We start from the raw sequence: 22,688 nt of genomic DNA on the forward strand, positions 1-22,688 counted from the left end.
GAGAAGGCCAAAAGGTGTTCCATTTCTGAGGAGATACATTCAGGGGCTGCAAAAAAGTTTTTCCACTTCTGCTCAAGAATTGTTTCAGTGGCCAAGGATTGTCCAGATCACACAATACTCCATTCCCAACATGTTCCATATGGCTGTGAAGAGGGGCTGTAGAGGGCATGAAGATTCTTTAATGATGGAAGAATCCTTAGCAGCTTCCAAAGGTTCCTTTGTATTGTTCCAGTGTTTTGTTTTCAAGGGTTTTAATAGAGCTCATCAAGTCTAAGTGTAGAATCACTTTGGGAAGTCTCAGAGGTTTGTAGACAACTTTTAATAGTCTCTGGTATTTGTGGAAGGAAAGGACTAGCCTTGCTGCCTCTGATTGTAGGGAGAAAAACTGGAAAAAATGGTAACAAATTCTTCATTATCTAACTCTCCACAGACTGTCTTGATATTATAGCGGATTTCCTTGATGGGTATGATGCCTTTTATAGTACATACTGAATTAAGATACTGTTGTCTGTGACTTGAATAGATTTTGAGCCATTCAGTATGTAGCTACAAAGGTGGTTCTTTTTTAACATGCTTTTTGCAATTTGCTTTTGAAATCCTCATGAATATGCTACATGAAGATTCATTACTTAATAGAATATCATCTGAAGAATAAGGTGGTTGAAAAAATATATAGGTTTCTAGAAATAATAAATGGGTTAAAAATATAAGTTAAATGTTTGGAAACCATCAGAGATTATATATGTTGACAGGGCCTAGTGACATTTTTACTATGCAAGATGTTATAAATACTACAGAATGGCTATAAAACATTTTATTTTTATTTATTGCTTGTCTTACGTAAGGTTATCCAAGAAAGATTGGCAGATGATAAAGGAAAGGAGACTGCCGAAGAAATTCTGCAACAAAAAGATGACCTCTCTCATCTGTCTGAGGGTCAGTTTGCTGACCACAGTTCAGCTACCTCTGAAGATGAAACAGAAATAACCGAGGAATTGGAACCAGAAGGTTATTTTCATTTTTATAAATTATAAATATATCTGTTTCCCTAATAAATCCACCTCTCCCCATTTTTAAGCAATTGTTGTTAACAGTGGGAGCTGTCTTATAATAAGCTTCATGACAGAATATTCTAGTTTTCCTTATGGCTGTAGGTGTGTGGGTTTGTTGGTGTTATTCTTAGCCCAAGTGGAAACTATATTGTTAATTGAATGCAAAAACCTGGTATCTGACCTAGTTTCATAAAATATTAAAGGAAACCTCGTTTCTATTTAAAGTGTCTTCAGAACTGTGCTGTTCTAAAGAATATTTTAACAAGTATGCTCGTTTTGTCTACAGATAACCACCATCAGTAATATCAGAGAATTGTCTCAAACAATGAGAGGGCAATATATTTTTTCACAAGTGTGACACAAAGTTGGTAAAGGCAGATTTATGTAAAGAGTACAAAGGCCTAGTTCACCCTGTTCTAGCTCATAGTTAAACTTAGTTATCAGGAAAGCAAGCTTGAGTCCTTGAGACTGAGATTTAAAATAGGAGTGGGAACAGGATTCTAGAATTTTTAATTAGTTAGATATTTTGCTTTAAGTACAATATGAAAAACATGGAGTAACTCTTTTTCCTTTTTTAAATCAACTTTTCTCCAGTAAAACAGAGCTATGGTCTTTACGGAAGTGTCACCCTACCCCAACCCCATCCCACCTTGTAGAAATTATTTTTAGTACATTCTCAATGTATGCAAGCATGTTGGTGAAACCTAAAGAGTGAAAATCTACAGATCAGTTTAATATAGGAATATTGATTTAATGTTTGTCTACACTGCAGTTGATCATGGGAAAATCTGGTAGCATTGCACCCCTCAGCTTCCATCATTACACGTTTTGCTGTTTGTAGAAGACTGTTGCAGGTCACTAAGCAGCGCCTGCTACTTTCAGGATGTGGCTGACTGGTGTCAGAGAGCCCTGCCCAGTCTGCAGGGCTCTCCAGCTGTGGGTTGCCAGGGTTGCAGCCTAAGGAGGGAATAAGGAACACTTTCAGGAACCACATGACCAGCTGGAGGCAGGGTTTTGGCCTAGATAAGATATGGGCTAGAGTCAACAAAGGGATGCCCTGGCAGCGTCCAGAGAGGGAGAACTGCAAGTGGAAGCAGCTGGAGAACTGACACTGTCTGCTTTGTTCCCTAGTGCGGTGGGACCTACCTAGGGACCTCCCAGGTACTTAAGCTAGAGAGAATGCACTAGAAAAGGGACATAGTATTTGTGTTATAGATAGGGTGGCCATCATAGAGGACATTCTGGTTTTATGCTACTCTGTCCTCTATTGATACGAAACCTGACATCTACGTGTCTTCTATTTTCCTCTTCAAGAGAAAAATAGAGGACATAAAGGCATCCAGTTTTGTATCAGAGGACAGAGTAGCAGAAAACTGGACTGTCCTCTATGATGTCCACCCTACTTGTAGATGATAGGCAAGTTACAGCCTGGAGGCTTTTGGTTTGTGTTTCTGTTTACATCCAGAGGACCAGGATGAGGCTAAAAGGGGAGATTTGGAGGCCTCATTTTGTGCCCTAGAGCCAGAGGACCTTGGATACAAGGGCACAGGGAGCCCATAGAGCCAGAGGGGCTCAGAGGTGCTAGAAATTATAACACCTACAAGGCTTGGGACATACTAAGGGGGAGGCTGGAGGCATGGATGATAAACCTTTAACACTGAGATAGCAATGGGGCAGCCTCTCTCCTAAACTGAACTGTGCCAGGGCACCTTTTGGGTGCCTGCCACTTTAAGGGCTGGAACAGGCAGCTGCCAGGTGCCTGATGAGGGCGGCCATTTTCAAACATAGGCCCGTTAGGCAGGGCCAGCAGTTAGCTGCCTGCAACTGAGGGAGCAGCACTATCCAGCTCCCTTGCGGCAAGGAACATCCTGGCAGTAAGGGCAGAAGCTAGGGGGATGGCTTGGAGTCTCCTGGTCCTGGGTAAGACCTAAAACTGCACCCTGCCAGGGAAGGGTGGCCTGGTGGGGCTCTTGGTGGCATGGGAGCCCCCAGGAAATGCCAGGCCAGTTACTTCCCCAATGAAAGGTGAGTGTGAGGCACCTTCTAACCCCAGCCGCGCATCCCTGGTGGAACTAAGATTGGACAGGGGGAGCCCAGACTCTGGGTGAACTCTGAGACAGAGCCCAGGTCAGGAGGAGGGATCCTGGGCAGCACCTAGGCTCACCAAAGAGTCTTGTGGCTGCAGAGGGGGAGCCAGAGAGAAGCTCCTGAGAGAAATGGCCCTGGTGAGTGGGCTGGGACTGTGAGCTCCAGTGGGGAGTGAGAGTCCCATGTGAGACTCCAGAGCTGGGGTCCCAGTGCCAACCGCTAAAGAAACATCTGCAAGGCATGGAACACATGTAAGGGGAAGTCAGAGCATGTACTAAGGCCCTGGTGATCAGGAGGGCAAGAAAATGGGTAGCCTCCCGCCTTACTAACAACTTTCATACTTTTTCTATCAAGGCATGGCAGACGAGCAAAGCAAGAGGTTACCCCAGAGACATGTGGGTGGCCGGCAAAGACCTGGCGAAGAGGCCACCCTGTTACATGTACATATTTTAATCCATCAAAGCCATGGCAGGAAGATAGGTGGGCAGACTGCCCAGACAGGCAAGCCATGGTAGTGACTGGTCTTGTGACCCCTTCCTGTCCCAAAGACCAAAGAAAAAATAGTGACTGTTTAGACCAGGGGTGCTCAGCCTCTGTTCCATGGGCCAAATGCAGCCTGCAGAGCCACTGCATCTGGGCCACAGGGCTCTCCAAGGGTCAAGAAATTTGGCAGCAGAGGAGCAGTGGCCATTAATACTGCTACCATCCCCCCTGGCAAATTCCCAAACCCAAAGCCATATGCAGCAGCTATGCCCTGCCGCTAACCCCCCGCCCTGTGGGTCCAGACTGAGGTCAGGCCACACCCTCCTCCCCATGAGACCAGATTGGGCTGGGCCACACCTTCTTCCCCCCACAGGTCTAGGTTGAGGCCAAGCCTTGTTGCCTTTCCCTCTGTGGGGGCCAGGTTGGGGTCAAGTCACACCCCGTTCCTCCCTGTTGGGATAGTTCAAGCCCCGTTTCCCCCTGTGGGGCCAGACCTTGCCCCTTCTTCTGCAGGGCCAAGTCAAGCCCCTTCCCCTTGTAGGGCCAGATTGCAGCCAGGCTGACCCCAACACCCCATCCCCTTCTGCACAGCCAGATGGTGCCCATTGGGTCCACCCCAGGCACCAGATCAGGACCACTGGCTTGATCTGACCCAGACAGGGTGGGCACTGCCGATCTGTTCTGCTAGTGAAAAAGATTGAGCAGCACTGGTTTAGACAATTTAATGGTTATTCATTTGCTTGTGTTATGCTCTACAATTAAGAGATGATTTACCTGACTCTCTCATGCGGTATTTATTAGAAAAGTTTAATATGTTGTTCTTAGATTTCTCAATAATTCTCCACTGGACTATAAATACAGATTTTGTTTTAACTCTACTGATTTTTACTTTAACAGATCAAGATGATAGACAAGCAACTGATGCCATCGAATCCATAAAAACTGACAGTGATGATTGTATTGTTCCAAGCCCATTGTCCAAGAGTATCAAACAGGTCAGTCAATATTTTTATGGCAATTAAATTATTTTTGATAAATTAGGTAAACCTAAGGAAAATAGTATTCAGCTTCCTGTGAAATAGTGAAATAGTGCCAGATTTTCAAGGAGTCTTTAATTTCAGTAGGTTTCTATGTTTTCAAATTCAAATACACTGAGACCTCATCTACATGTTACACTTAAGGCATGATTAGCAGGTAATCTCATGACTGAAGTTGTAACCCAGCCACACATTTAATCAATTAATGGCATGATAAAACAAGCAATAAGCCACAAAATTATTCCAGAAACAATGAGGAATAACTTTGTGGTTTGTTCTTATCATGCCATTTATTGAACATATGGCCAGGTGTTTCCCTGTGGTTGGGAGTCCTTTCAACTGAGGGGCTCCCAGCCACAGTGATGCACCACCTGCTCCCAGCCCCACAGCTCAGGAGGCTGATAGCAGTGGTAGCATTTGTGGCGGGCCAGTAAGGGGCACTCCTGCGTTTAGCCACCCACCTCCCTGCGCCCAACCACCTTCCAAGCTCCGAGTGCCTCCCTGGGGCGCCTCACGTCTGGCCGACCCCCTTCCTGCAGCACACCCGCTAGCCTGGGGGTTCCATTGCCACCACCCAGAGCTCTGGACTTAATTCTGGCTCTGCGGACTCTGGGAAACACAGGCCTAGTAGTCCACAAGTGTACTTCATTCACTTCCAGAACTTGGGATGCTTCCCTCAGTCAGAAGCACAAGTAGTGATCTCCCTTAGTCAGCCAAACCAAGGGGACCCCAAGGCATAATCTAGACCTACTCCCAATAAGTCTCCCACACTAGGTACAAAGGAGAACTTTATTGGTTACAAAGGGTAGGGTTAGAATAGGGTACAGGGTAGAGCAATATCAGAGAAATCCCATTGAGCAAACTCCTGTGGCTGGGGTAGCCTTTGATCTCGCATCTGAGTTACTGCAAGCTATATATCTAGTTAGATCTCAGGTAGCTTACTCACAAGTATCATCCAGAGGCAGTTGGAGAATCCCTCTGGAGGCAGGCAGTTCCTTGATCATGAGTTCTGAGAGAGAGCACAAGTTTCAGATGGTACAGCTCTTCTTTGTTCCTGAGTATCCCTCATGGCTGCTGCCTCCTCCTCCTGGGCAGTCCTTAACTTATATAGCTCTTGTGACCTCATTTACCTGGTCCAATGGAGGCCAGCACCTGTTGGCTATCAGCCAACCAATTTGACATACGTCACTAGTTGCCAGGCAGACTCTAGCCCAACAGGAAGGAAGCCCCTCACACAGGTATGTGATACTAGTCACGTAGGCAGAGAGAGCAGGTTTTCTCCCTCCCTCAGAAATGTATCTAGCTCATTTTACCTAAAGAGATAGGGTAAGGATGTGTCTCTCTGCTGGGCCCATCCTAATCACAATTGTCACATAGCAGAGTGTTTGGGGGAGAAGTAAAGGTGGCTTTCTGCCACAGCATTCCCCATGCTGTCTTCGCAGTCCAGCAACTGCTCCCCATGAGCCCTGTCAGTTGCAGAGTTCGCAGCAGGGGCAGCACACGGAATGCTGCAAACCCTGCAGTGTTATCTGAACATCTAGAGGAGCCCTGAGACGCACTTATCGGGGCACTTACCCTAATGACCTGACTGTTCATGCTGTATAGGTTTTCTTCATTCACAATGATCTTAAAATTTTTGATGAATTTGTAAACTTGAGCTTTCAAGTCATGTGGTTACAGTTCTGACTATGTGATGCATGAGTTTACCAACTATATATATAAGTACAACTTTGTTGTTTAGGAATCCTTTACAGAACATTTTGAATGTAAACTAGTAACCCAAGAAAGCTAGATGTTACTGTACATTAATAGGCTAACATTTCATAACTAAAAATCTGGATTTAAAAATGAAAAATAGATTTCATAGTCTCATCTCAAACCACTGCATCACTTTTCATATTTCAGCATAATTAGTAATCTCTGATTAAGGTCTTAATCCAATTACTATTCCCATCGATTTCAATGACGGGTATAAAACTGGAACATTATGCAGTTTCACAAATCATTTCGAAGTGCACTAGCAGAGATTTATATAGTATTTCCATCACACCCAGTCACACACCCAGTCTGTGCTAGAAAAAAAAATTCACACACTTCATGTCCTTTTTTAAGGTTTCATTTTATTACATGATGGCTTCAGCAGTGTCCAGACAGATGCACTTTATCTAACAGGGAAAAGTCAGTCAGTTTTAATTTTTTATACTAAAAAATTGTCATAATAAAATATTTGTACTAGTCTAATCTAGATCCCAGTTGCACCTTTTATACTTGCTAGTACAGGGGGAGCCTGGGATCATTATGTCTGCAGCCCAGCTTGACTTGATTCAGTCCCAGGGCTGAACTGAATGCCACACATTAAATGTAAAGTGCCATGCACACCAGCCACGTGGAAAATGATTCGCCATTTTAAAGGACCTTAAATTCATATATTCATAGCTATTAGGGTCAGAAGAGATCTCAGCAGATCATCAAGTCTGACTGGGGGCAGGGAAGAACGCTGAGGTTAGATGACCCCAGCCAGGTGCTTGTCCAGTACACATTGTGGAAGAAATCAAACTTCTCATTGTGGTTGTATCAGAATTGACAGAGTTATCTTGGTTTATTTAGAGCTATACAAGTGATCACAAGGAGGGCTCTCAAAGGAACTCTGAACTTTATAAGTTTACAAGTGTATTTATACTTTAGACAGTGAGAAAAGATGCATGGTTCAGACAGAGCAACTTTGAAGAAACAGGAAGAAGTTGATCATTCATTTGTCACACGTAGGCAGTTTACTTATTCAGTAAACACATTGTGTTTTGGGAACAGCTATCAGTTTCTGCTTCCTGGAAAGGAGGAGGCTAACATCTGCACACAGAGATTAATATATCAAGACAAAACAAGGCATGAAGGTTTTTTCTTATCTTAGAACATTTTGAATCACATATCATCAGCATCTTTCTCTGCTCTTTCTTTCTCTTTGTCTCACTTCTCAGCCAAGTAAGAGACCTGGTTAAACTTATTTCTACATTCCCCCCTTTTGGGTCTTTTTGGCTCAACATGTTAGATATTTATAGCTATGAGTTTGTTTTGGCTAACTGGATACGTGGAAAGGGAGCAGGATCAGAAGAGGGAGGAAGACGTTGGGAAAAGATTTGATTTGACTAAAATCTTTGGCACTCACTGTAGTTGTGCTGTGGGTCATACATATCACAAAAGTGACAATTAAGGGATAAAGCAATCATGGGCACTCCTGTCATTGTACTAGGAGGTAAGTGGGAACATGCCTAACATTTAGAAACATTTCAATTCTTTGCATATTGATAAGACAGTTGAAGTAAAGCGTTTTGGTGAGCATGCGAGTGGGAGTGATCTTTTTGACCTGTTTTGAAGTCTAGTCTGATTTACAAAGTTTTATTTAGTTGGTGAGTCTTTAAGTTCATATAAGATGATCTAAAAGGAAAGACTGAGAAGTACCCAAGTCACAACTAACTAACCCCACCTTGGGAACCAGGAACTAGGTAGAGGCCTTTTTTTCTTTCCCGAAGGGCATAGTGGTGTCGTTGGGGTACATTTTTTTTACTCCGTAGTGGCAAATCCTTTTCGCCAGTAGGCGCTTGGTTTACTACTGGTTTTGAGTTCTCCTGTTGGCAGGCACTAGGCTCACTGCTTGTCTGTGGAGGCTGATTACAAGGTTGATATGGAGGAGACTGGGTCTAACAGAGCTGATTTTCTTACTGTGTGAAGCGTGGATCTACGTTTGGAGTCCTTGACACTTTATTGCAATGTTGGTTGTCAGGAGTACCTGGAATGGGCCTTTTCAGCGGGGTTCCAGTGATGACTTCCGTTGATGGACTTTTACGTGGACCTAGTCACCAGGCAGGATGGAATGACATGGCTCGTCTGGTTCCTTGGGGAGAGCTGTTTGTACCTGTGAATGAAAAGCCTTAACACACTTTATTAGTGCTGTACAGTAGTCTAAAATAGTATCATCAAGTAAATGTATATCGCAAAAGTGGGAGGCAACAGGTGGTGAGGCGGGGAGCTTCATGGGTCTTCCCATCAGGATTTCATGTGGGCTAAGTTTAGTTTTTCGGTTGACAGTAGATTTCATACTCATAAGGGTTATAAGAAGTGCATCTGGCCATTTTAGGTGAGTGTCAGCACAAATTTTGGCTAGTTTATTTTTTTTAATGCTATTTTGGCGTTCCACTTGGCCTGAGGCCTGTGGATGGTACAGGCAATGAAAGTTTTGCTGGATTTGCAGGACTTTGCAGACTTCTTTTATTATCTGCTCAGTAAAATGAGTTCCTCTATCGGAGTTTATGGATAAAGGAATACTAAACCTTGGAATAAAGTCTCTGAGCAACTTTTTGCTCACAGCGATGGTATCAGCTTTTGCACATGGGTAGGCTTCTATCCATCCAGAGAACATACATACAATAACAAGGACATATTCATAAGAACAACATTTTTGCATTTGAATATAATCTATTTGTAAATTTACAAACGGCCCCCAAGGTGGGGGATGTGCTGCTCTATTTGTTTTCACAGGCTTTTTCATGTGTTTGACAAATAGGGCAGGTATAACAGTATTGTTGAGCTACAGATGGAAAAGTTGGAGCAAACCAATTAAGTTTAACAGCTTTTATCATCCCCCCTTTTCTCACGTGTGCTATGCCGTGGTGTATGTGAGTAAGATAGGGAAGAAGGACCTTGGGGCCAATCGAGTCTAGGTATACTGAAGTCTCTGATAGGTGAATGCAAAGAGAAACTGGTTATCAGGGTATATAGGGATAGATAAAAATGTAGAACACAAGTTAACAACAGTAAAATAACAGGCATTAGGAGGAATACAGGACAAGATAGTGGTTGGATTTGGTACAACAGGAAAAGTAGGTAAAACTGCAGAATTTACTGCACGGAGGTCTTGTACAAAGCAATAGGTATTCTTTCTAGGTTTTTTTACAGGAAGAATAGGCGTATTTCAAGGGCTCTTAGTCGGGACAATGATACCTTGCTTCAAAAGGGTCATTATAACAGGGCGTATCTCTTCTTCGGCTTTTGGGCGTAAAGGGTATTGAGCAACGTTAGGTAATGGCTTAGCTGGGTTTAATCTAATTTTTACAGGCTGGGCAGTATGGATTTGCTCTACTTCATTAGCATGTTGGGACCAGAGAAACGGAGGGACAGCCTTTATGATTTCTTCTTGTAACACAGAAAGATTAGGAGACTCAGGCTCAGGAGGTGAGCTAGCTAGGGTAGCAAGTACAGCCATTTCATTAACACAGGGAACATCTAAATAAACACGATTAGGAGAACAATAAATAGTACAGCCAAGTTTAAAAAGCAAATCTCTGCCTAACAAATTAACAGGAGAACAAGGACTGAGGAGAAAGGCATGTTGATCAGAAACTTGAGCAAGAGAAACATGTAAGGGTTGGGAGACAGGATGAGGAACTATCTGATTTGAAAATCTTACAGTGTTTATAACAGCAGAGGAGAGGAGAGTTGTAGAAAACTCTTCAGCTCGGAGAGCAGAGCAACTTGTGCCGATGTCTACTAAACATTTTGTAGGAGTGCCATTTATTATTAAGTGAGAGAAGTGGGGCTGTGATGATGTTATCATTTCTCAGGCTGTCATAACAGGAGGTTCTTTGATTCGGGACAGAGAATTGAGTGAGAGGAGGTGGTGGCTGGTTAAACGTCATCTCCATCTGGCCAGGCCAGTGAGGACATTAAGCCTTCCAGTGTCCTGGTTGGCTACAATAATGACAACTGTCATTATTTTGGTACTGAAATTTTCCTCATCTCATCTCACAACTATGTCCCCTGCCTCTGAATTGTCCTTGATGGAAACCTCGGCTTCTACCTCTGCCTAAAGTCTGTATTTGTAAAGACATTAGCTTAGTTTCCGTGGATTCCTTTTTCTTTTCTTGGCAGGCTGTACAATGATTAGCAATGGTGACTAGTTCTGTAAGCGTCTTGGTTTGCCAACCTACAGCAATTGTACGCAGCTGTTCTTGAACTTTAGAAAGAAGTCTTTGGACAAAAGCGGCGGCAACTGCTTCTGGGGCAGTTTTAGCTGCATCTTCAATACCAGAATGTCTTTTAAATATGAGTTTTAAGTGATCCATGTAGTCTGCTGGGGATTTGCCTTTATTTTGCTTACAGTTATTTATTTTGGCCTGGTCAGTTTTCTTGGGGCAGATTTTAAGCACGGCCTCAAGAAGGCGTTCTCGGGCACCTACTAAATGACCTCTCATTCCGGGGTTTTGAGGAGGCCAATTAATCTGTGCAATGAGGCGGTTACAGACCTCGGAGGGCAGAACATTTCTTATTAATTGGTTTAAATTCGCCCATGTTGGCTCATAATAATTGATTACGGTTTCCAATTCATCTCTAAACTTTTGGGGTTCTTTTTCTGATATTGGGGAATTGCTTAACAAGGTTTAGGAGATCTCCTGGGGTCCAGGGGGCCTGAACTGTGACTGTAGTTTCCCCATTTGGACCCTGCCCTGGGAGATGGCGTAAAGGCATAAGACGAGTCTTTTTCATTTTTAAAGGTGGGACTGGACCATATTGGGTGCCGGACCTTAAATAAGAGGAGGTCAAGCTTCAGGAGACAAATGCCATGTCTCTGGTGGCCATGGGCATGCCCTGGGGGCAGGTGATGCTTGTTGCGCAATGGTTTCTTGATGGGGTGGGCTAATTCTGCAGGAATAATCTATTTGGTTACTTTGAACTTCCTCAGGTTCAGATTGTGCCTTGGACTGGTATGGGGGTGGCACACTAAAAAAAAATCAATTATGTCTTCTACATATTCATTCTCAGTCAATTGTGGATAAAGTTGTGTTGGTGCTGATGGTGCTGTTGATGGGGGATCCCCTATTGGTGCATTTTTCTGTTTTAATTCCTTTATCTGAGATTTGAGTTTTTCTTGGGAGTCCTTAAGGCTCCAAACTTGAGATTCTTGATGTCTTTTGGAAGCTTCTGCATACTAATCAAAAAATGTGTCTCACTGAGTCTGTGGCGTTTTACTGCCTCTTGACTCAACGGGTCTGTGGAGATGAATGATTTTACTTAAATCAAGTGTTCCCTCTGGGGGAAACTGCAAGCTAGAATCACCTCTGGTATACCAATTCCATTTGTCTAGAAACTTACAACTTTTATGGCCAATGTACAATGCTGGAGTCCCTTTTGGCGGAGCCGGTATGTCTTTAGACTCTCCACTCCCCATGTTTTTAAGCTCAATTTACACGTCTTTCACACAGGGGAGGCTTATTGAGGGTGTCTGGTCAGGTCGTGAGATTTGCTAGTGGCACAGGAATGCTGTGGCTAATGTCCAAAGTCAAGACTCCTCAGCAACGGCACACAATGCAGTTACTCACTGTTAGACATGGCTCATTCATGAGAGTTGGGTAGGGAAAAGTTGTCACGCGACCCTGATCTCCTTCAGTCTAAGAGTTTCTACCTTGCACCCTTGTTTTCGAAGACCACACAGAACAAGTCTGGCATCCTCGGGGTAGCTGCACAAGGTTTCTACTCCTAGCTTCAGAAAGATCTCATAGTTCTTTACAGAACTTAACTCAATTCACACGGGGAAACACATTTACTGACAACACCAACACAGTTTCAAACTCTTTTCTACTCACAGTTCCTACTTACATAGTGGGTCTGACAGTTCTGGCAGCAAAAGGGTCGGATAGGGTAAGCCTCAAGCAGTGAACAGGAAGACACACAGGCATTCTCTCACCGAGAAGCCCCAGTAGAGATTTCAAAAGGTCTCTTACCTTAGCTTGGCGCCGGGGCATCAGTGAGGAGACGGTCCGTATCTCAGCCGGTCACTCTGGGCGTCCCTATCCGAGTCATGGCACCAAATTGTGCAAGAAATCAAACTTTGCATTGTGGTTGTATCAGAATTGACAGAGTTATCTTGGTTTATTTAGAGCTATACAAGTGATCACAAGGAGGGTTCTCAAAGGAACTCTGACCTCTACAAGTTTACAAGCGTATTTATACTTTAGACAGTGAGAAAAGATGCATAGTTCAGACAGAGCAACTTTGAAGGAACAGGAAGAAGTTGATCATTCTTTTGTCACACATAGGCAGTTTACTTATTCAGTAAACACATTGTGTTTTGGGAACAGCTATCGGTTTCTGGTTCCTGGAAAGGAGGAGGCTAACATCTGCACACAGAGATTAATATAGCAAGACAAAACAAGGCATGAAGGTTTTTTCTTATCTTAGAACATTTTAAAACACATAGCATCAGCATCTTTCTCTTCTCTTTCTTTCTCTTTGTCTCTCCTCTTAGTTGAGTAAGAGACCCGGTTAAACTTATTTCTACAACAGGGATCACCCTTGCCGTTTATACCATAATTAACACCTTAATTATGGCATAAATATATTGTGTAGAGGAGCCTTAGGAGATATCATTGTACCTGGAGATGAAAGTTTGTCTCAAAATATTTTTTCTCTGAGCCAGAATATGGTAATAATGCTAAGGAAATGTCAGTGAGGAGGCGGCAGGGATGGAAGACTTAAAGCAATATTTCCATATGTGGTTCTGAAAGCAATGCCTGGTATTAAAGTTGCTTGGCTCTTGTTATGAGATCTTATTTTCAGTTGCTTAATAAATTTACCAAACTTAACAATGTGGGCTATAATTTTCTACGAAGCTGTCTGCTTCTGGTTGAATGTTTTGGAAAAAATGTTTAAATTAAACCAGGGAAAAATAATTTGTTTTGTCCCTGTTAAAAAAGTGCTAGTGACCTTTTCTTTGTATAGTACAAATGCTCCCATGCACTGCAGGAGGGACTTTACATCTTGGCAAAACATTGGCTTTTGTCTCAGGGTTCAGTATTTTACCATTTGCATGAACATCAGATTGAGTCTGGCCATTCAACTGCTTAAATTACACTTCACACATGTTTAATAGAAGTGTCTTAGATTTTAGCAATTACATTTTATGAAGTTTCTGTCCTCACTCAGTGCTTCAGCTCAGGACTCAGAAGGGTTTCATCAACAATTGAAGTCCTAACTGCTGCAGGCTATTCTGTGTTTAGGGACAAGCATCTGAACTGAGAGCAGGGAGACTCTCTCCTCTTCTGTCAGTGATCCTGCTTTCAGATATTTGGAACGCAAAGGAAGGGAAGAAACTGCATGATTTGAATTCAGAAGGGGAAGAGCCAGATCGACAGGCAGAACAGATTGGAATTATAGGCTTCTGGGAGAGAAGGGAAGTTGGAAGGGTAAACCAGGACTTCCTTGGCAAAGAGGCATGGTACTGGAATCCAAATCAGGAAGACCTGAATGACAAGGTAGAAACCTTGACTGAATGAGGCTGAAGGATGAAGAAGAAGCAGGGGTGAAGGATGTAGAATTGGGACTGTCTGGGCAAAGGAATTGGGAATGGTTGATGAAACTCCCACTGGTAGTAGGGAGGGATATGGGACAGAGGAATCTAGTGAGCTGAGATTAGGCTTTAGAAGGAAAGTAACTGGACTGGAGGCTGGGACAGGATAGGTAAGGAGAATGGGACTGGAACAAGGAACCTTTGTTTCAGAAAGACAGGTTTGAAACCAGGACAGATTGAAGGGGATGGAGAGATTGTGGATACTACAGCCCACTCTTTTCCAGAGCCAGTAGTACAGTTTCATAGATTCCTGAGTTTCACCATTCCTGTGTTATGAGCAAATATCTATGAAACCCATTGATAAAATATCCATCCCCCTCTAATGCTGGTTGATTAAACAATTGCTTGAATTAAGGTTTACAAAGCACTCAGCTACTATAGTGTTATAGTAAAGCTTGTAAGGAAAAAACAATTCAGTCTTTCAGAGCAGAATTGGAATAGCCAAGTCTTGAGCCTAAACATGGAACAGGAATAAAACAAAATACTGAATAGTTGTTTGAGGAATACAGAATAGTATTTCCTTATATAAAAAAGGCCTAATACAAGTGCTCATAAAGACTGAATTACAGTTGGACAGACAACCTTAACTGTGATATTTTCTAACTTTTCAGTGCTTTTCAACCTTAAAGCTGTGTTTTTGGTTGTAGCCGTGTTGGTCTAAAGACATAGCAGTTTTATGTCCATGTGTGTATCGTGTGTGTGTGACACAATGCAAGTGTTTAAGTAGCACACACTCTCCACTGCCCTCCCCCATTGGACATAGAAGCCTTATGACAGTGGTCTCATTGAATCAGAGTAAAGAATGTGATTTCAGGGATTCATTTCCAGCCAAAATTGAAAGGCAGTTTATGGGGGTACTACCAACTAGGAGATAATTAAATGAATCTGGATGCTCAAGAACCTGAAAATATGTTGATGGGTTGATCAGAAGCCAAAGAAGGGACCTCTGTGGAAACAGCAAAGACAAGTTATGGTTACAAGCAAGGCTTTTTTTAATGTTGCTTAACTTCACAGAAGAAAAGCCTAGCCAGAGACATTCATCAACTTGGCGTCAGTGTGAGTATAATAATTACTTTAATAATCCTCTGTGCAGAGGCCAGTTGTGTTCAGACATAAGCCTCCAACAAATTTTCTCACTTGCAAACCTTCTGGTAATTGACTGCTACTCCTGGTGAGGCCAATACATCTATTACAGGAGTAGATGTATTTCTGAGTAGTAATTAGTTTCCCTAGTCAGGGCTTCCATCTCAATCCTGTGATGATTCCACCCTGTGGTCATCAGTACTTGGCCTCACCTGAACATCACTGAATCTGCAATTAGAGGTGCTGAAACTAGAATTTTTAATCCACATAAGCGTTCACAGGTATTTTTTTTCTCAGATTTCCATCACATAAGACGGAGGTGTAACTAAATACAGTCTTTGATAATAAATACAATTTTCTTAAAATAAGTTTGTTCACCTAAAAATGGCTGGTTCTGACGTTTTAAATTGTTTATATAAGCAGAGGTTGAGTGATTTTTTTTTTTCCCTTGCTCTTCCTAATATGGTTATTGTTGCATTCTGTCTTCACCATGTGATGTGGGCATGTTAATATTGTGATGTGTGATTACCTACAGTAATTAATCATCTGATTTTTGTGTTCAGACACTAAATAAAGAATGTACTACAGCTAATAATGTAACCAGTTAAATTAAGCAAAGGTTCATGCATGAGTAGCTGCTCATCTATTCATCGCATTTAACGTAGATTTAGAAATGTTACCACCCATCTGAATTAGAGAGAGAGAGAGAGAGACAAAAGTTATTCTAATAGGTGCAATTGCATTATATTTCATTACATGTTTGGTACTATAAAATTCTTTGATCTGTAGCATTGTGAACTAAACTGGAAATTACTCATCATGGCTAAGCTAAGCAATGAAATAGTTGACATACAAATTTCTGGTTACCTTTCACTTTATTTAAAATGATTTAAGGAGAATGATAAAAGATGTTAAGTCTTAGAAAGATTAGTTTATGGCTCATTAGCTTTCTCCTTTCACAACTGTTCTGTTCATCAAGAAACAAAACAAATGCGCAAGGAGGTAGATGAGATCAAAGAAGTACCAAGAAATTTTTAAGTATAATACAAATCCCTTTGATATGAGTTTGCTTTTAAAATTAGGAGAAAAATAGGTTTCCATACCTCAAAACATGGTTCATTTAAAGAATATATTATGTAGAAAAAATAGATGGAACTATTATTTTTAAAAGATTAAAAATCAATCTGTCTCCAAGATAAATATCCCACAGTCATTCAAACGTAGTAAATAAAACTTTTGATTTTTTTTAGATTGTTATGCTAATTATTCTGTAAATTTAAACTGCATGCCACACTGTTTAAGCTGTTTAGGATCATGCAATTTCTTTTTTGCATGTTGCAAATCAGACAGTTCATGGTTTTTTCTTAGATCTGTTGATCATAAAAGAAATCTAACAGATTGTGCAGTACTTAGCTGTACCACTTGCTTCTTTCTCTTTTCTTCGTATATGTGATGTATAATTAATCATAGATTACTTCATTTTGTTTCATTTCATTTACAACATTTATGAGCTTCACTTTGTCGGTATGAAATGCTTGTCCCCTTCTTTCCTTTCGAAAGTGGCGTAATTAGTGTTAGCATCTTTTTTAACAGGCTACATAAAGTTTAGTGGCTGGATTAAATCAAGTCATTAACATAATGTGCTATACAATTTGCCCCTATCTCTTTTCGTTCCCAGTACATCAAAGTGCCACAGAGTGCCAGTGTAATTGGGCCTTGCTAGCTTGTCAGGTTCAGTCAGGCTGATGGCTGCTGCTTTTACTAAAAAGCTTCCAGGCATGATAATTAATAGAGAAAAAAAGTCTGGGAAATGTAAAACTTTGGACAGTTCTCTATGAATATTTCATACATTTGAATAATCAGAAGTTAACATTATCAATTTGATGTATAATACATTGATTAAAAGCCTTGTTTCAGGTCCTCAAAATAGACATCAAAACTAGGAATTTGCATTTGCTTTGGCATAGTCTAAAAAAAAATTAATGATTGCCTTTTTCTCTTCTATCCCTCCACCATTCACCCCCACCTCTGCACTTTATCATCTTGAGTAATAATATAGCTTTCAATTATCACAATAAAATTTACTTTGTCAGCTTCCAAGTTGTCTTAGAATATACCCACTAGGCAATTACTAGCAACAGCAATTTATTCACTGGTGGTCCCATTTTCATTTAGGTATGTTTACATCTTTCTCCTTCATTACAGATTCTGTAAGTGCATTTTGCTTGCACTAATAGCAGTTCAGTGAAAACTGCCATCAGTTTCTGTAAATTAAGATCTCATGATCTAATTCATGTGAACTTTAAACATTCTTAAATAACATGAATGAGCATTGTTACTTGGTTGTAGCTGTGATGTACCATAAAACAAGCTGTGACTTGTTCAAAAGCCATAATGCACATAGTTATTTGTGCATATTTAAAAACAATAAACCCTTTTCCATTTTTATGTTTCTTTTGTGTTGCCATTGAATAGTGTGCTAATGAATGCACATCAAAGGGAGAAATTACCTCCCATTTTAAAACCATGCCTGCCTTTATATCCCCTTTATCCAACCTTTTCCTGCCGTATAGCACATGTAGGTAACAGGTATTACTGCTTGAGCACTGACTAGAGTGAGGTTGCTTGATACTAAGAATTTTGAAAAACTGACTACATAGGTGCCTAAAGTAGATTTAAGGGCTACGTCCACACAAGCATGGATGTTTGCTTCCCCAGGGACAAGAAGCAGCAACACACCTTGTGTCACTGCTGCTTGTCCTCAGGGAATACCTGGGCCACATGTCCTCTGGCACATAGCAGGTTACCCTGGGTGGAATAGGGGAGGCTGGGGCCAGCACTAGGCTGGTCCCAGCAGCCTTACCTGGGGTTCTGGGAGCCTCCTGGGGCGGCAGCAGTGGCAATCCTGCTACTTGGAGCCTGGTTGGCAGCTAGAGCATGGCTCTGACTAGCCAAGCTCCAGTTTTGGGCAGCAGAATATTGACCTATTTACCTTCAAGGCCCCTTCTGACCCTGTGATTCTGTTGCAGTTTTTCTGAAGAGTTTTGTATCATCCTGCGGAAGTCAAAATGATCTTTGCTTAAAAAATTGTATAGGATGTCTTAGACCTATGTAAGGATTATATATTTTTAATATTTTTTATAGATTTTTTTAAAGAAATGTCTAAAATAGCAAGTCACAATGTGTATCACCTAGAAGTAGTACTTAAGTGCTTAATAAATTCATAAGTAGAAGCATGTTTCATGTATGAGCAATTTGTATGCCATAGACCAGTGATTCTAAACCAGGGCACCATGTACTCCAGGCTGCCTTGAGATCCTTTCAAGGGTACTGTGCAGTACCACATGTTAGGTATGCAAACATGATTCACAAAGATAAACCCAGAGATTTCAAATAGAAATCCATAGCTGTGGTCTTTCTGAGTTCTTTCTGAGCTTGTCTGCATGAGACATTAAATGCACAGTAGACTAATTCTACTGTGTATTAGCACGTCACAGCAAAAGCCATGCTAATGCACTAATGTGCATAAGAATTGGTCTTCTACAGTTTAGCATCACTAAAAAGGCATGTGCTGGCACTACTGCAGAGTAGCACCTGTTGTTACAGGTACTAAACTTAATGTGCCGTAACTACAGGCGTTAACGCATGTGTAGACATGCCCTCTGAGTTATATTTCTTGTATCAACCTCAACCCTATTCATCATGTGTCTACTCATTTTATAGTGCTTTTTGAAAGTTATATAATGTACAGTGTTACATATGCCCATGCCCTTACTTTCTTACATCTGTCCAGGCTCTGCTCTAGTGAAATGAGAATAATTTTTTGTCAGTGATTAGGACTCAGAACACACAAAAAGCTGTTTGTGACTACAGCAAGATGGCATTTACATTTCACTTTTCATGCAGGAGCTAAACTCTTATTAATTGAAAATATGTTAGTAAGGAATTCCTTTTGCACTTTTCCCCTCCATATTTGTTTTTTTCTAAATAAACCAATTGGCAAAAATGTAAATTTAAAAATGAAACACTTATTTTTAAGCAAAGCTAAAAGGTTCACATACACAATTTTTCACATCATTCCAGTGTGTCTTTTTGTGATTTCTTTATTTTTATTATAAGATTGAGCTACTTCATATTTGAGAGACCCAGTTTCTGTCATTCTGATTACAGAAGCTGCATGTTTTACTTCAGGAGTGTACATAGATATCACTTCTGGCTAAATATGAAAGTTTGAATTCATTTAGGTTCCAGCCTCCCTGCTAAAAGGTGTCCCCAAAATCTTTCTGTTAGTGAGGAACTGGAGTAATAGTGATTAAAAAGAATATTTTTTTTCCATATATATAATTCAAGGGGACCCATGTGGCAGAAAACAAAAAGAAAGGCCACTAAACCCTAATCGCCCACATTTTTCCTATAGGTCACTATAATTTCCTACTAGATAGGTAATTAGTTGCATTAGCCTGGAGTCAGGCAGAAGGCAGGACAGAGTAGCACTTTATAGACTAACCAATTCAGAGATGCATAAGCTTTCACCTTACTTCATCAGATGCTTCCTTATTTGACAAGATAAGCTGTTGGTTATGAAAACTTATGATTCCATGGTAAAGTTGTGGTGATATGGTAGGCATGCTGGTCCAGGAAAAATGTAAGAGGTAAGGATTTTAATGGGTGATTATCTTTGATTAGACCAAATCTGTAGCTAGAAGGGATGTAAACAAGAGTTTGTGTGTGAAGTACCTTTCCTCCATGTCCCTGAGAAAAGCTATCAACAGCTATGGAATGGCGAATGGAATAATACCTGCACAAAACTCTATAAATAAAACAGGATATAAGAAACCTTACAAATGGCTAATAGACAAGATAAAAGCAGTAGAAAGGATAACTTCATAAATGGAGAGCAAGACTATTCAAGAAGTTTGTTATCTCCTGTGGAGTGCAGAGAGATTAGTGAGGATCAGGTAGCTTTTAACAAGCCACAAAATAAACGTCTGTGTTAAGTCCCTAGTTCTTAGGGTAAGAACTAGAGTTAGCATGCGATAATTGCAAGGAGTACTCGGTATTAAGATTAGCACATGCTAGTGATCAGTGGTACATTATGAGTCAATACCCTCTCTAATGCACACTGATTAAACTTGACGCTAGAGGGCTGGTGAGCAGGGGTGTGGCTAGGAGTTGCACGGTTGTCCTGCCTGCTCCCCTTACTAACTCTCTACCTGTAGTAGAGGCAGAGAGAAGGGCTCCCCATGCAACTTGCATGGCCCCTCCACCCCCAGAATACCACCCCACTGCCCTGATCAGCTGGAGAGCAGCAACAGACTCCTTGCAGCTTGTACCACTCCCATATGCCCAGATCCAGCCCTTGCTATAGACTCCATGGCTCCATAGCAGCTCTTTGCCACCACTCCCCCCCTGCACCCGGTGCCCCCTTCAGTTTTGTGGCCTAGCAGGGACTGGATGTGGGTACACATGGTCAGCATGGACTTCATGAAGCCTGGGAGAAGGCAGGGGGGGGGGAAGCCCCTCCCCCCACACTACTGCTGTTACTTTGGGAACAGATGGGCAGCACGTGAGTGGGGAGGGAAAGTAGGGATGAAGGGAAAAGAGGGGGGGCAGGAATGGAGGGGGAAAGGAAAAAGGGGTAGTCATGTGTGCGGGGGCTACTGGGGTGCTGTGGAACAGGAGCAGGTAGGCCTGGAAGGACAGTAGTGTGGGGGTGGGGATCAGGATGGAAGTTGGGCCGATTGGATGGACAGCAGCCCAGCAGCTCACTTCTTGCCCACTCCCCATTTCTGTCTGCCTCTTTCCTTCGTCCTCCCACTTCTGTCCATCCTTCCTCCCTCCCTCTGGCCCCCTGCCCTCCTTCACCTCTTTCCCCAACCTTCCACACTCACCTGCTGCCTGGCTGTCCCTGGCTATCAGTCCAGGGTGGTAGAGTCAGGAGGTACACGGTCCCACTAGGGGGAATGCATTACTGGATCTGGTATTGGCTATGGGGGATGATATGGTAGGGGACCTACAGATCGGTGGCCATCTGGGAGACAGTGATCACCTAATAATAGAATTCTTCATAAGACGTCGAGTAGGTAAGGTAACTAGTAGGGTAAAAGTGCTAGACTTTAGGAAAGCTGATTTCAATGAACTCAGGCAATTAGTCAAGGACGCACTGCAGAGTAAGACTTTTGAAGTGATGGGAGCCCAAGAAGTGTGGCTGTGCCTTAAGGAAATGATCCTTCAGGGAACCAAGGGAGACGATCCCGATGCAAGAAAAATGAGGGAAAGGGGCCAGGAGGCTTCCTTGGCTGACCAGAGAAATCCAGGGCAGCCTACGGGCCAAAAGGGGGGCACATAAAAAGTGGAAACAGGGAGAGATCACCAAGGAGAAGTATACCTCCTCTGCTCGTGCTTGTAGGGAAGCACTTAGACGGGCCAAAGCTATCATGGAGCTGAGGATGGCATTCCAAGTAAAGGACAACAAGCAATTGTTTTTTAGATATATAGGGAGTAAAAGGAAGGCCCAGAGAGGAATAGGACCCCTACTAAATGGGCAGAAGCAATTGGTGACAGACAGTGGGGACAAGGCTGAACTCCTCAATGAGTTCTTTGCCTCAGTGTTCCTAAGAGAGGGGCAAGACAAGTCTCTCACTGGGATTGTACAGAGGCAGCAGCAAGACGCCAGACTACCATGCATAGACCCTGAGATGGTGCAGAGTCATTTGGAGGAACTGGATGCCTTTAAGTCGGCAGGCCTGGATGAGCTCCATCCGAGGGTACTGAAGGCACTGGCCCACGTCATTGCACAGCCACTGGTGGGAATATTTGAACGCTCGTGGTGCACGAGCCAAGTCCCGGAGGACTGGAAAAGGGCCAATGTGGTCCCCATTTTCAAGAAGGGGAGGAAGGAGGACCTGGGCAACTATAGGCTAGTCAGTCTCACCTCCATCCTTGGCAGAGTCTTTGAAAAAATTATCAAGGCTCACATTTGCGAGAGCCCGGCAGGACAAATTATGCTGAGGGGAAACCAGCACGGGTTCGTAGCAGGCAGATCATGCCTGATTAATCTAGTCTCTTTTTATGACCAGGTTACGAAACGCCTGGACACAGGAGTAGGGGTGGATGTCGTATACTTAGACTTCAGGAAGGCCTTCGATATGGTATCCCACCCCATATTGGTGAACAAGTTAAGAGGCTGTGACTTGGATGACTACACAGTCTGGTGGGTGGTGAATTGGCTAAAGGGTCGCACCCAGAGAGTCGTGGTGGATGGGTTAGTTTCGACCTGGAAGGGTGTGAGCAGTGGGGTCTCACAGGGCTCGGTCCTTGGACCGATACCCTTTAATGGCTTCATCAGCGACTTGGACGAGGGAGTGAAGTGTACTCTGTCCAAGTTTGCAGATGACACAAAGCTGTGGGGAGAAGTGGACATGCCGGAGGGCAGGGAACAGCTGCAAGCAGACCTGGACAGGTTGGACAAGTAGGCAGAAAACAACAGAATGCAATTCAACAAGGAGAAATGCAAAGAGCTGCACCTAGGAAGGAAAAATGTCCAGC

General features: G+C 42.5%; 1 protein-coding gene across 1 annotated transcript in view; it reads left to right on the forward strand.

The window, feature by feature from the left end:
• LOC102565355 (protein fantom) overlaps positions 1 to 22,688 on the forward strand; it is an 86,573-nt gene that overhangs the window by 25,930 nt on the left and 37,955 nt on the right. Inside the window, exons 8-9 of the mRNA XM_059713790.1 lie at positions 846 to 1,008; positions 4,521 to 4,618. Of these exons, the coding sequence (XP_059569773.1) occupies positions 846 to 1,008; positions 4,521 to 4,618 (261 nt within the window). The remainder of the gene's footprint in view (positions 1 to 845; positions 1,009 to 4,520; positions 4,619 to 22,688) is intronic.

The sequence above is a fragment of the Alligator mississippiensis genome, chromosome 10, assembly GCF_030867095.1.
Source record: "Alligator mississippiensis isolate rAllMis1 chromosome 10, rAllMis1, whole genome shotgun sequence".
Taxonomy (NCBI): domain Eukaryota; kingdom Metazoa; phylum Chordata; order Crocodylia; family Alligatoridae; genus Alligator; species Alligator mississippiensis.